Below are 15,774 nucleotides of genomic sequence, written 5' to 3'. Positions count from 1 at the left end.
TTAAAATTCTCAAGGACAAATCAAAAAATATGTTTAATCAGGGTCGTTATCACATGTAATGCAAGGTTTGTTGCTGTGAGGCATGACAGCATTTACCTGATGTCTTGCACAGTATCCTACGTAGTATGTAACTGCTGTGACTTCCTATCCTTTCATACATCATATCACTTATTTTCCATATTTGTGGTCCACAAATCCCACGGGACGACAATACCCTGAGCGTTGTCTTATGTAAGGGGCAGACAGATGTGTTTCCTTGGGGCTGATTACCTGAATGTATAAATACACTACAGTGCTCCTGCATTCAGTTTGCCTTGTATGCATGATCAAGGTCTCTGACCGAGGGCTTGTTAGTGTATTAAAAAATGTGCAGACTCTAGCATGCCAAAGCTTTTCTCCTTTTGAATAATGCTTGGAGCACCATGAACAGAATGAAATTCACCTCCACTGTGTCAGAGGTGGCAGACGTCTGTGATCTGCATGTCTAAATGCTGCTGAGGGTGAGTGAGAAAATGTGCTCGGCTGTAATTTGGGTGAGCTGAGCCTCAAAGATTATTCCTTTAAAGAAGGACTTAAAACAAATAAAGCATAGATAAACAAATGACTCTGACGAACACAAACAGAGGCAGATTAAAGCTTGGTCGACAAACCTTTTTATGAAAGTATTAACACAGGCCTCCAAGTTTGTGCACCCACCCCTGTGAGGCCCATCATGACAAGCTGTGACCTTGAGAGCACTCACATTCAAAGGCTGTGTATAAAATCGCATACTAAAGTACGGCATATTTAATCTCTATCTACTGCAGCGCTTACTGCCTACTAAATTAACAATTAAGTATGCCTTTACCAGCACTGTTCACACTTAAGAATACTCAAGCAATACGTCTTCTCTGCATAACATGACTGTATCGATCCACTGTATGTATGTGTGACAACAGCAATAGTATGAATGATGGGGGGGGGGGGGGGGGGGATAAAACACAACCTTTATGAGCAATGTTGTATTTACAAAGTTGATGGCTCTGTCTTTATGTACAAAGTATAGGATGTAAAGCTATGTAAAGCCATGATATGTCCATATGCTTTGTGAGTTCGTGTAAAAATAATAAAAATAATTGGGGAAGGAAATCTACTGCAGCGCATACTGCCTACTAAATTAACAATTAAGTATGCCTTTACCAGCACTGTTCACACTTAAGAATACTCAACTACGCAATATGTCTTCTCGTCATAACATGACTGTATCGATCCACAACGTTACCACAACGAGCCGTTAACCGAACAAAAACTGTTCATCACAAATGTAAACCAATATTACCTCTTCCACTCAATTTATTATTTTCCAGTATCATTTTAAGACAAACTACAAGTATCTGCCGAGATATGCCCTATCTCATAATCTTAATGCAGTGTGAATTTTCCTAGTCAGGAACGATTTTCCAATTATTCCAACAGCACATGAATGCAGCACACATGCCCATATCTCGCAGTAAGACGAAATTGAAAAATAATTTGTGTATCCGCCCCGTGATTCAGATCTGCTCCAAATAAATGTCTGGATTCTTCCTTGACCCATGCTTCACCCTTCCACCAAAGTGCATGAAAATAGGTCCGGTATGTTTGTTCCTGTTCTCCTGCTGACAGACAAACAAACAACAGAGCCGAAAACATCACCTCCCTGGTGGAGGTAATTAAAATGATTAAAATTTTAGTGCTGAACTTGTTTTCTACAGTACATTATACATGTTAACTCCTGCATTTTCCCTCTTAATTCTAACTTAACGTCACTTGCAATCCTTTGTGTTATTATATTCAATTATTTAAACCAGTCTGAAGAGCGGCTGAGTATGTCCACTAAGCTCTCGTCTTATACTCAGAAACTCTCACTAGTCTCATACACAATTGGGCATTTCTCACATACACAAAATCCTCAAACTATGCAGTCTGAACGCACTACTCATGTTTACGTCATACTTAGCATAAATAGCATGATAGTATGTGATTTCAAACACAGCAACACACTCACAAACACACACTCACACCTTCTTTCTCACCATGATCTCCCCCATGCCTGCTGACGGTCTCCTTGGCAACCAGTCTCTTCTGGTCCCGGGCCTTTGCATCCAGGTGACTGAGGAGCGGCGATATGAAGGGATAATTAAAACCGTTCCCTCCGTTTCTGACAGCAGGCTCAGGCTGTTGATGCTGGTGATGACGCTGGTGATGATGATGATGATGATAAAGCTCATGAAGGTGTGACAGGTCGTTGGGAACGTGTCCCGAGTGCCGGTGGGCGAGTCCGTTCATTTCCCCAGCTCCGCCCCCTCTGGCAGCTCCACCTCCTCTGTCTCTCTGGCACACGCACACGCAGTGAAAGTGCGGGTGTGTCTGTGCATAGCAGCGGGACAGTCGCCGCCACGCCTTGCGGCCCAGGTGCGCCAGGTAGCGGATGATCTCCTCGTAGCAGCTTCCTGGTTGGCTGTCGCTGGCCAGCGTGGAAGCCGATTGGTGGAGCTGCCGGGCGCGCTGCTCCGATTTCATTAAGGCATGTTCTCTCTGCTTCGTTTCAGAAAACTGGGTTGCTATGACAACCAGGCACAGGTTGATCATGAAGAAGGAGCCCACCTGGTCATGACAAGGGAAACACATGACACATTGTTGCAACACACAGTACAGTAATTGTCCTCTAAGTGTTCTTATGTGCAGGTGTGTTTACTTACTATAATGAGGAAGATGAAATAGATGAAGTTGTAGAAAGAATGTGCGTCCATGACGTAGTACATGATGTCTACCCAACCTTCTAACGTAATTACCTGTATGAAAGCGCACACACAGAGTAATCACAATGTGCCGTGTGCAGAGTTCATTGATTCGAGGTGCATCCTTTTATACAAATCAAATATTTACCTGAAAAATGGCGATCCATGCATATCCAATGTTATCAAAGTTTATAGCTCCTTTGTGTGGGTTTACTTCCCCAGCCCGACACTCATTGTAATACTGGTACCAGTTTACACATGACGCTGTTTCCTCTACTCCCATCTCCGGATGGGCCTCCTCAGCACCCAGCAAGCAGTAAGTCCTGCCCACACGGCGGCGAGGCACATCAGAGCACCGAAGCATCCCATTCTCTCTTTCCATTGAGCAGATGAAGGGGTGGTCATCTGTGCCATCAGGCCGATAGTAGCCACTTAGGAAGGAGACGTTATATCTCCTGGAAAAGAAGGGGGGGACATTATATTTTATATTATTATCAGTGTTTAAATCTAACAGATGAACTAAACACGACTGATCTATGTTCCCCTTTTGTCCACAAATCCTCTGAAGAGACCATAACCAAAGATACTTGAGTTGGTTCCTCAGAACTTTTCTCTTTCTTGTCTGTGACATTCAGCCTCCAAGCCCACTTGGTTCTTAGGAAGATGTACATCTTTAAAAGTGGGTCACAGAAATGAAAATATAGTTGCATTTTTTGCATTAAGAGCTGGACACTGTCCTTTTAGCCGTCATTACTCAGACAGGAGGACATTGCATTTGTTGCAGACTATTTTCAGCCCCGGATTAATAGACATTTGGTGAGCTAGTGAGTACTTACAAGAGGGTCCATGTTCATTTAAATGAAGGAACATGTCACCCAGTGCAAGGCTGTAGCTGGATTTAATATTTTTTGGACAACAATGGAGCTCAGAGAAATAAGCTCTATCAGGCTCTCGCTGCACACATAATACTTGTCAGTCGCATAAATGTATTGTTGGTTTTGATCCAATGAGAAACATAGAATATCACTGCTCATGTGCTTTAAACTACCAAAACAAAACAAAAAGAGGCTTAAAATACAGAAAGTTTCTAGACAGATTCAGGTACAGTAACGTTCGGACAATTTTTAGGAAGATAAATCATTTATTGACCTTGCGTGTGTGCAAAAGCTCTGTTTTTTCTGGTTTGATAGAAAGACTGTGAAATACACAAGAGTGCGTAGGGAGGAAATTAGGAAACAGAAGAAAATACAAATGAAGGGGGAAAAAATAAAAGACTGAGGGAGGGTGCATTGGAGAGATAAGCAATCAATCATCTGTGGTGTAGAGGAGGGTCGCAGAGGAGCAGGGCTCCCTCACTTCTTATTAAGAAAGGTCATTTTATTGTTTATGTGGCAGAAGAAAATCCAAATTGCTAACTGAAAATAAAAATCCAGAGAAGGATTCGTTTTGGGTGAAAATGTACAGGCTACTGCTACAGCAGGCTAACGTGACCACAAGAGATAACAGGCAAGTGCCAATAACACTGTGATTGTATCTCCTGATACAGCTGTAGCATTTAGGAAATGTTATCATAGCTTTGTGCCGCGGTGATAACATTTAAATGTCCGTCTGATGCTTCTGTTCGTCACTAAGTGAAGAAGAAGAATTACTTTATTTATCCCGCACGGGGAAATTTAATTTTTTCACTCTTATTATTAATCATGTTATACACACAGGCCCGAAATACACACATGCACAGACAGGACCTATACATGCAATTAATGAGAGATGTTAGAGCGAGGGGGCTGTCAGTGACCAGTGCCCCGAGCAGTTGGGGGTTCAGTGCCTTGCTCAACAGCACCTCAGCAGTGCCCAGGAGACGAACTGGCACCTCTCCAGCTACCAGTCCACGCTCCATACATGGTACACACAGGGACTTGAACCAGCAACCCTACAGTTCCCAGCCAAGTCATCTATGGACTGAGCTACTGCCTGCTGATGCAATCTCAAATCGTCTATCTTTTCAAAAGAAACCATTCATTAATGTGGTTTTAAGGTTTATTTTTTTCCTCATTTTTTATTATTTATTGAGTTTTTTATTGTGTTTGGGTATTTTGTTTTGTCTTATTTACTCTGCTTATATCTAATAGTCATTTGTTTCATTTTGTTTTTCCTTTGTAAAGCACATTGTAATATTGTTTTGGAAGCTGCTTAGTTTATTATTATCCCTATTAGCTAGTATTAAGTTACAGCAGTAATTGTGCATTCATTATTTAACAATTCAATTCAAGTCAATTGTATTTATACATCCCAATATCACAAATCACTATTTGCCTCAGTGGGCTTTACAACCTGTACCACATACGACACACGCTGTTCTTTTCCGCCTTCGCTTCAGATAGAGGAAACATTGATTCATTGTTTGTGACTACTCCGACCAGCACAACAGTATGAGGGCAGCCCCACCTCTACGTACACCATTGTCAGGGATTATTATCTGAGTGGGATGGTTGAGCAGATGTGAGGTCAGGTGGTGAACATGATGCTATCTGATGTTATGTGATATTATCTGATCCTGTTTGTGAACATGTGAGCGGGAGTGAGAGCGAGAACATGTTGCTACAGCGGCTGGTTAGACTGTGAGCGAGCCTGGCGTGAAGTATCATGTAGGAGAGAACGGGACTGACAGCGAAGCTCTGAGGGTTTGTGCTAAAACAACCACTGAGAGTCCCTGAATAGCGACACACGAAATTCACTTATCCCTCTTAATCCCTTGATTTGTGATCTCTAATGCAGGAGGTTCCAGCAGGAAACACATTTACTTCCTCCCAACCAGAGCTGATTAGAGAACAAACAAGATCAGACCATCGGCCGTATTGATCCCCTCTTAGATATAATAGCCGAGGGAAAGAAGCTAAACGGTTATGAGCCAACTTTCGACGCAGGTTTGAGAATAATGAGGCCGGTGCATCACTTATTGTGACATCCGACGGTTACTATGGTAACTCACATCTTGACATCCTCGCCCATGAAACAGCGGTTCCTCAGGAGCCCCGCCCACAGCTGCACGCCAACGATGCCGAAGATGAAGAAGACGAAGAAGCACAGTGCCAGCACGTTGCCCAGCATGGGAAGTGTGTCTAGGAGGAGGGTCACCAGGATACGCATACCTGCCAACACACACACACACACACACACACACACACACACACACCATAGGCAACTGCTCACATGCTAGCAAGTATCTGCATGTAAACTTTTTAGCCAAATGGCGTCACAGGACGTGTTAGCCTGACAGGAGAAATCTTTTAATGTATTCTGCTCTGACCGAAGACTGGAGCAGTGCAGTTAATTGAATGGCAAATAATTAGAGTTCGAACACTGATAATTGGCCTCCACTTCACTTTGCTGAAGAGCACAGATACCAATTCTTTCTCTTTACTGCTTCTAGACTTGGCTTCTTCAAACACACTCGAGCTGAGTAGTGCCAAGTTCACAGAGTGCAGTAAAAAAAATAAAAAGAAAAAGGTTAAATTGGTGTGGTTTGTGTACCGAGCTGTTAAAGCGATGGTTCAGAGTTTTTTGTAAGTGTTGTTTTATGAGGTAATTATCTATAGTCAGTGTATTAACTACAGTAGATAGTGGTCTGCACACCCCCAGTTTGTAGAAGCAGACGGGAGGAAGGACACGGAAGATAAGCAATGCACCGCTGTGGACGGGGGCAGCCGCTAAGCTTTTTTAGCCATTTATTCTGAATATTTTCACCACTTTACTTTGCTGTTAGACAGTCCTATTTAAAGCCGTACTACAGTATGCTCTCACCAGAGGGTACCTCAGTCATGGTAATAACTAGGCAGGGGCAATACCTGCTTTTCACTTTCCCCACCCAGATTTATCTGGCCGGTGCAGGAAATTAACCAACGACCTTCCACTCACAAGCTTACTCTAAGTCTTTGCTTGTCTACCACTGCCTCTATCAATTATCCAGCTCCTCAACTCCGTACCCCTCTGACCATCCCCCTCCCCACTCTTGACACCCTCCCCTGGACACTTCACCCCCCACCCCTCCCTGGACACCATCACCCCCCCCCCCCCCCCCCCCCCCCACTCCAGACTCAAGTTTTTGAATTGATTTGAATTACTTTGTGATCTGAAAGGTAAAATGACTTCTGTATTAATTGAGTCTGGTGGCTTTGACTAAAGAATAAAATGGCTTCAGTTACCACATGTCAATTTAAAAGAAGGCTGTCTCACAGCAAAGTAAAGCAGTGAAAATATTCTGAATACAGCTTAATCTTAAACTGATGGTGATTTGTTTTACACAGGTCTTCTTTCAGGTGGCTAAAATACGTTAAGCGGCTGCCCCCACCCCCGTGCGTGACCTCCTGTCCGCTTCTCCAAACTGGAAATTGTGCCAACCGCCATCTATTATAGGTAAAACATCGACTATGAATAAATACCTCATACAACCCCACTTTCAAAAAACTGAACTATCACTTTAAGAACAACACTAGAATCACAATGATTTCAATGACTTTGTTCTCTGTGTCCTGGTCCGTTTAAATGTGCGTCCATCAAAAAGAAAGCTGGAGCTGTTAATAGCGATGAAATGAAGAGTCATTTACAGTGCAGCCAAAGAGTACAAGGACAGTGACACATTTTTCATTGTCTTGGCTTTGAATGTGATTGCTGACTTTCAGTCGAGGGTGTTCCCATATCATGCATTTTTTTATATACATGGTCCGACATTTATGGGACAGGATGATGCTCTGCCAGGCCTGCACTGGAGTCATCTTCACCTCTTGCCTGTTTTAGGGGGTGTTTTCCCCTCAATCTGGTCTTCAGCAAGTCGAACACACATGAGTTGTGAGGACTGCAGTCAGGTCAGTGACTTCAGTCAAGAACTTTACATGGTTTAACCATAAAATCACCTCGATTGCCTTCTTTCTTCTCTTGTTACGATCTTTGACCTGCTGCATTGTCCTAAAATCAGGAGAGTCGTAATAATGCTCTATAATGTTCCCCCAATTTTGATGTGAACACTTCGAAGTTGAGAGTCAGCACATTGACCTCACAGTCACTGTTTCATTTAAAATCCAATGCACTTGAGCGCAGAGCCAAGACAGTAAAAGACAATGAAAAACGATGGTAATTCTCTCTGAGTGCAGTGTATAGTTGGAGGAAGAAGGAGAAAAACTCACTGGGGACTCTGTTTATGGCTCGCAGTGGGCGGAGAACCCGGACTGTCCTGATAGCTGATAGGCTGACGTTGTGTCCATCAAGCGAGTACTCCAGCATTCTGCGGAAAGGGAAAGCCACCGTTGTGTCACTGTCATCCTGATCGGCCTGACCTTGGCAAACCCTGCACGTCTACAGGGAATCCAACACAACGCAGTGCACTGTCCCTGGGATACATAGCCTTTTAACTACCAATCACCGAGGTCTCTGTCTCCCAGGACCGAGTGATGCCATTGTCATTCTGCGGTGCTGTCACACATACACAGAAACTTCCTCCAGTTCGTCTAAGCACGCACACACACACGCTTGACATTTAACTGGCATTAAACAAGTGTCTAAGCTTTACACAAAACACACACATGCACACACAATTTTGGCTCATATTTAATGTCAGATGCGCGTGAGCGTGTGTGTCTGTGTGTGTGCGTGCATGCCGGTGTGTGCGTCCGTCAAACACTCACCCAACTATAACAATGAAGAAGTCCAATCTGTTCCATGTGTCGCCTAGGTAACCGCTCTGACCTATGACCCCAAGAGCCACCATCTTCATCACCATTTCCCCGGCAAAAAACACAAAGATCCCATCATCCAGAGCCTGCACACACACACACACACACACACACACACACACACACACACACACACACACACACACACACACACACACACACACACACACACACACACACACACACACACACATAGAGGATTAGTGTAAACTGATTAGGTGGGAAAAAAATTAAAGTAAAAACTTCTCAGACCCTTGATAATAAAGTCTCTCGATAATAAATCTGAACGTAATTAGTTTGTAATTTCAGATTGTGTGTGTGTGTGTGTGTGTGTGTGTGTGTGCTTTACCTGCAGCAGGAAGGGTGTGTGGTCACAGGGCTGGAACATCCCTAGAGTCACACAGTTCAGCAGGATGGCCAAAATGCTCACACGCTCAAACCATGTGATGTGAAGGTTAAGGGTCGATACCACAGCAGAGTTTAAACATCAAAAGTAAATATTAGAACATTTCATGAAGCTGTGCTTGTACATTGAGCTCATTAGACTGATCAACAGGTATCTCAGCCAACAATCACAAAGCGCATAGTAGATCGCTGTTTGCACGTAAACCTAAATCCAAGCTGTACCATCAGAAACCAATAGGCGATAGTTGCTCTGTGTTTACATTTAAGCGTCAATATGGAATCACAGTTAGGTGACAACGTAAAAGAAAAACCCTCTACAAGTCTTGGGAACTGTACCGCATGATAAAAACCATTCTCCCAAACCATACTGGAGAGCACTGCCTAACTTTTCACTTCAACATCTCCCATTGAGGTGACTGTGAGGACTATAAGATATGAGTCACATGATGTTCATTCTCATCAAATCATTCAGTGACCCCTTGTGCCCCGCGTGGATTTCATTTGCATTCATTATGTTTCTCTGTTCATTTATTCAGGGTATTCTTTTGGATTGTCACCCATCTGTATCCAGCCAACGGTGATGTCTGCAGAAACCCAGAGGAAACTGACTGGTAGACGTTAAACGCCCAGCCATGTCTATCTTTCAGTGTACCAAACACTACCGTACTGAACTTACAAAATATCTGTGAGCACACTCAACTGCGTGTGTGACTTTTGCACCTAACAGCTTGTAACACCAAATTTGCAAGCCCAGAACTCAATGTACCAACCTAAAAGCAACTTTTATAAGGGTGGAAACTTGCTAAAATACGCTTGAATGTATAAACTTCAATTTACAAGCACAACTCCTGACAGGACATTTTGACATGTTTAATATTCGCAGCTACAAAAGAAAGACAGTTACCATGAAACAGTCTGTGAGACATTTGAAGTCAGTATAAGTGTAAACTTCCGTATGGTGGGTGTTTGTGCATGTGTTGCTTGCTAGCTGTCAAACTGGAAGAAGGAGCAGGGCTCAGAAGTGGGAAGCAGAGAGGTTTAAAGGGGGAATGGTCTGAAGTAGAAAGTTAAAGGAAAGATTTCCTTGGCTTCATAAAAACACAGACACACATATACACACTCACACATTGAGCGCAAATTTGAAAACTGCTGAATGGATGACAGGAGCGTATTCAAGAGCCAAGGACGCATACATAACAAAGCCTGGAGCACGCACATGGACACATACACGGGCACCCATGTGCGCACACACACACACACACACACACACACGTTCACACGCAGAGTCCCCTTCCCGGACACTTTGCTCTCAAGAGGGCGGAAAAATTAATGAGAGTACAATCCTTTATCACCCTTGAGACAGAGAGAGAGAGAGGAAGAGGGAGAGAGGGTAATCCAGTGTCCTCCCTTTGCTGCGGTTGCCATGGGAACCCCCATCTCACCGTGGGAACTGACTTCTGAGTTTTACAATCCGCTTGCATCCTGTCTGGACTGGAACAACACAATTAATACTCACACATAAACACAAACACACAACAGAAAATGATGTCCTTCAGTGCGACTCCACCCTTCGTTTCCTCAATGGTGAGGAGGGTCGTTTTAATCCTGCTCCATCTGTATAAATTACAGCAGCTTAATAATAGTGTTCATAAATACACACACACGCACGCGCACACACACACACACACACACACACACACACACCACCCGTGGTAAAACAAGGGACGGGGCAGGGTCAAGGTGTGAGTGATGGATGAGATGGGAGTACTTCCGTTGTTGGCCCATCATTCAACATCAGAGATGAAACACAGAGGGGGCGTCCTCCCCTCTGTCCCTCTGCTTCACCCTCTCCATTGCTTTTCCTTTATCTACTCTAACACTCAACCTTTCACTCCATCATCTCACTTTTTCCTCTACAGCCCTTTTCCCGCACTCTTTGGCCCAATTATTTTTCTCTTTGCTGCTCTCAGCCTATCCCTCTTCCCTTATATAGTGCCGTATACTTTTCCGTCTTCATTACGTATCATTTCTTGCACATCTTTGTCGCCTCTCTCCTCTCCCATGCGCACACGCTCTCTCTTTCTCTGTGAATCGCCCTCCCCGTTTGTTTCTATACATCTCCACATATGAGTGCCCTTGGGTGGAGCTTTAGTCTCCCCGTCAGAAACTTGAGTCTCAGCCAAGAGATAAACTACAACTACACTTAATAATTAACATCGTCCGAGAGATGGAGAGGCAGAGGGACAGACGGGGTGAGAAATAGAGATGTAGACAGTAAGAAAGAGGAGGGGGAAAAAGAAAGAGGGAGCAAGAAACAAGGGAAATTAAAGAGGTGGCTTCATGCCTGCGTATAAAACAGCATAGTTGAGCAGCACGATGAGAGGTTAAGACGTTGACGATTAGAGCTTAACGTGTAAACAACTGAACATGTTACATGCTTTGTTCTCTCGCCCTAATTGCCTCTTCGTCTTGTTCTTCCTCCCTCTCCAAAAGCCACCACCTCCTCCTTGTCTTTCATGCTCTCGAACTCTCTCTATCTCTCCTCGAGCGCCAACACAGGTAATAAAGGTCAGGCAGACATTATAAATCAAATCAAATCACATCACCCTGATCTTTTTGGCATCATCCTCCATTCTTGGCCGGGGATGCTGAGGCCAGCGTGTGGGAACGTTTTCATGTGCAATGTTCATTAACTTAAAAGGATCATCCATAGGGACACACAGGCCATCTGGATACACAGAGATTATATAGCCTTTTTTTCTTTTTTTTTTTGCTTGAGAAGGATTTTGATTTCCCAATGTGGTACGACTCATGTCTCATAAGACAACCTTGTTGGTAGAAGGTGTAACTTTTATAGCTTTTATCACTTCTGAAGCATTAAGAAGAACAACTGCTGGGCTACCAGGCTGTAAAAACCACTGCTGTCTATCCTCCTCCAGCCTGACATCTGCTTTGTCTTTTTACCTTACTCTTAAATTCATTAGGAAGACGTCTCCAGTCGACCATTTGACCTTTTTCCTCTTGGAAAAACTCTGCCGGGAATGATGACCAAAGCCCATTTATTAGCAGCTTATTACCTACTGCAGACTTGATTGCCGTAAAGTCCACTCACTCATTATTAGCCTATTACAAAGTGAGAGGCACTCAAGTTCTTATTAAACACTTACTAACTAATAGATAGTATAATTTTATTAGGCATGGTTGCAGCGTGGCTCTAAGGATGGCAATATCGGATGGTCCGCTGATTGGTTCGTCACTTTGGTCCAAACTGAAATATTAACATAACTACTGGATCGATTGCCATGACGTTTGGTGCAGATATGCATGGTACTCAGAGGATGATCCTAATGATTTTTGTGATCCTCTGACTTTTTCTATTGCACAGTAGATTGTAGTGTAATCAGGCCTCTCCAGGGGTCTCCAAACTGTTTCGGGGGAGGCTCAGTGAATGGAAGTGAAAATATATCACTTAATTCTTAATCTTTTTCCAAGCTTTGTCTGAAACTTAAAAAAAAAAAAACCTGCTCTAGCACAAATTAATGATTTAATTTAATATCCATTAAACCCCTGACTTTCAACTCTCACCAGTGGTAAAAAGGTCTATCAAGCCCATAGACTGTAAAAAATAATAATGGACGTAGCCACCGTGACATCACCCACTGGTTTGTTGATCATCGTTATGAACCCAGGAGTTTGGCATTTCGCCGTCTCCATCTTGGAGCCCAAAGTGACCATATTTGGACAAGGGGGGGAGGGTGGAGCTGGGGAGAAGCGCTAAGTCGTTGTCATTTCAATGGTGCTGTGCTAAGCTAAATGCTAAAGAGGGAAACTATTCCGATTTTCAAGCGACTGACATGAGCCATCCTGTGGACTTTTGTCGGTGGGTGAGCGGGGAGCTCTCGCTGCTGGCCCTGTTCATCTGCATGCACAGCATTAACATGGAGACAGTTGAAAATTGTCAATTTCCCTTAAACTTAATCTCAGTTGGCAAGGTGCGACCACTGAACACTGAGCCTCTATGCTAACCGACAGGTCGCGTGTAGCTCCGCCCTAAACTATACCCTGCTTTATCGTCTATTTTACCCTTAATGGGACCATCATTTACAAAATGAACATCATGCGGTACAGAAGAAGACTTGAAACTAGCGATTGAGAACATAAACTCATTAGGAAAAGGTTTAGTGAGGTTATAAATCAAGTTAGAAGTAGGGTCCTTTTCTCATTGACTTCTATACAATTGGACTTTTTTTTTGAGCCAGTGGAGTCGCCCCCTGCTGGACATTAAAATGAATGCAGGTGTAAGGCACTTATGCACTGGCTTCACTTTTCAGGCCCGAAAGCTACATCAGGTTTTTTTTAATAAAACCACTGACCTATGTTTATTTCTTTATTAACCATTCAGAGGGTGCCTTACTAAAAAACGTGGTTTAGATGGAAATCCTCAAATGTGAACTATGAATGAGCAACCTGCTACCATAGTTTCCTTATGCTCTTTGCTGCTTAGACCCCTGCGTTCACTCTGGTATCCACACACACAGACTTGATTAAACGTAACCTAGTTAAGCTCAAAGTCTCTCATGTGCAATGTGTGTGTGTTGTGCAAGACGGGGGGAGAGTATCTGAAATGAGGTTGGTCCAAGTTAAGTTACTGTCAAGTTGCTAAGTCCACTGGCTCCACCCACTTAGAGTATGACAGCTGGTAACCATGGAAACACTTGCTGGGATCATGTTAATTGGCGGAAATGATTCTGACAGCTCACCCTACTTTGAGTAAGACCTCCTCCTATCCATCGTGCTCTCTCGAGCAACCCTCTTACACGTGCGCGCCGCACGCACAAATACCTCAACCCAATTAAGAGGCAGTTTAGAAAACGGGAAAGAGAGAGATAAATAGTAGGGCAGGGGATTGATATTGAGTAGAGAGGGATGATAGAAGAAAAGAAGGAGTGCAGAAGAAGAAAGGCAGGCAGAGAAAGGCACATGTATAGGAGTGACAGATACAGCATTCCTCATCTTTAAACAAAAGGAAACGCTCTGAATGTTTCATGCACTGCTGAATAAGTGATGTCCTGTGTGTGTGCGAAGTGCATGTGTGCACACTTACCCATGTACCTCCGCACATGTGTGTGCATGTTTCTGTGTCATAATTTACACTTTAAAGCAGCGTGATAACTGCCTCATGGAGAAGCTCTGCACTTCACAAAGTAGCCACCTTGTGCCACACTTACAGGGGATCTAACAAAGAACAGGAAATTACAGAAATCATTGTAGCTTTGAAGCGATACAAGATGATGTTATATAATAGCAAAACCCAATCTTATTTTTGTTTCAAATAAATTTGCTGGATGTGCTGTAGAGTGGAGAGATGTACAGTATGTTGTAAACATGGTGTTTGTAAAACATGGCACAAAGGAGGATGACTGTGTTTCTAAGAGGGAAGAAATGGAAAGACAGAAAGATAGGAAATTAATTTGTAATATGTACTGAGTGCAATAAGAGCAGAACGCAAGGAGGGGTCACTTCAGGAAAAAAAGGAACTCGCAGCTCTTGGGGACCGCCCCCTCCCTCCCCAGAGCGCTCACATTAATGTCCCCTGTCGAACAACGTCACCCACATTACTTCCCCCGCAGATCTCACTCACAGTAACACACACACCACACACAGACACACACGGTAAGTATAAAGTTATAGGAATAAATACAATCATTAGATACATAAGATGGGACACATGTCAGTAGACGTTGTTGTATGGACACCACATACTGAGCAGGGCGAAGACTGACAGACAGGCAAACACACACACGCAAAAACAAACAAACCACTGCGATCGGAAGTAACCAGGCCGTCGGGGCAGAGCTACGCTGTCTGCTAAGCAACCAGGTGATTCCTCTAAAGAGCCTCTCCATGGGAGATTCCCTCGTTTGCTGTGAGGGCATTCACATGCTCGTGTGTGTGTGTGTGCGTGCTCGCATGTGTTTGTGTGTATTATTGTTGAGCGTCGTGTTTGTAAGTGTGTCGCAGTAAGTTAGTGCTGACACAGTGAGCGTACAATGTTCTGGGTTTGCGACCATCGGTAACAGCCCAGCAGGCTACAGAGGGGAGTTTTGTATACGGCATTTGTAGTTTTTTTTTCCTTTTCCTTTTGGTGTACGTTTTATTTATTCAGCAATTATGTATTTTATATTTTATGGCGTACACAGGGTGCCGACGGTGCACAGACAACGTGCACAAGGGACACACGCACGCACAAGGAACACACACACACACACATTGGTGCACACAGATAGAGTCACAAGCAGTGGAAAATATTCAATTTGGAAAGCCTTGACAAATCCCTGAGGTGTTGCTGACGTGTATGCATGCTTCGGAGTATTCATAGCTGCTCGACACACACACACACTACAGCAATAACTATAAACACACTCACACCTTCAAGTCGACAGTAGAAGAGGTTGAGTCAGAAAGTGAGAGACACAGGGAGGGGGAACGGTAGACAAAGACAGAAGCAGAGCAGGGTTCGGGAGGTGGTGTGAGTTCCTACTATTTGTGACTCCTTGTGCTGCATAAACGAAGGCCAGTAACAATGCAACTGACAGAGCGACCGTAACCCTGGAGATTCATTAGGGGCTTGTCACTATGGAAACCTCCAATCAGGGAGAAATGTTATCCATCTTTTCCTACAACTAATGGGGTCCAAGGAAATATCTGAGGTCTTCCAACACACATGCACAATACTGACCTTCTCCCCGTCTCTCTTGTGTTTTAAACGTAAAGTAAACATCTCAGCTCTGGGTGCCTTGTAGGTATAAAGGCTTTGAGAAAAGTACCAGAGCTGAAACACAAACAGACAATGTCTCTCTCACATTATAAACAGAAACACACAC

General features: G+C 43.7%; 1 protein-coding gene across 1 annotated transcript in view; it reads right to left on the bottom strand.

Moving 5' to 3' along the window:
- Positions 1–8,888, bottom strand: part of LOC310962889 (voltage-dependent T-type calcium channel subunit alpha-1H-like) — a gene marked incomplete at its 3' end in the record, with an annotated part of 37,374 nt that extends 28,486 nt beyond the window's left edge. The window contains exons 1-7 of the mRNA XM_083935498.1: positions 8,835–8,888; positions 8,438–8,571; positions 7,940–8,037; positions 5,749–5,908; positions 2,908–3,214; positions 2,721–2,813; positions 2,055–2,625 (exon numbers count right to left, since the gene is read on the bottom strand). Coding sequence (XP_083791624.1) covers positions 2,055–2,625; positions 2,721–2,813; positions 2,908–3,214; positions 5,749–5,908; positions 7,940–8,037; positions 8,438–8,571; positions 8,835–8,873 — 1,402 coding nt within the window. The 5' untranslated portion in view covers positions 8,874–8,888. The remainder of the gene's footprint in view (positions 1–2,054; positions 2,626–2,720; positions 2,814–2,907; positions 3,215–5,748; positions 5,909–7,939; positions 8,038–8,437; positions 8,572–8,834) is intronic.
- Positions 8,889–15,774: the final 6,886 nt, after the last annotated feature.

Source organism: Echiichthys vipera (assembly GCF_963691815.1).
Source record: "Echiichthys vipera genome assembly, chromosome: 2".
NCBI classification, from domain to species: domain Eukaryota; kingdom Metazoa; phylum Chordata; class Actinopteri; order Perciformes; family Trachinidae; genus Echiichthys; species Echiichthys vipera.
The sequence above is the reverse complement of the archived record's forward strand: the minus strand, read 5'-3'. Positions and strand labels throughout refer to the sequence as shown.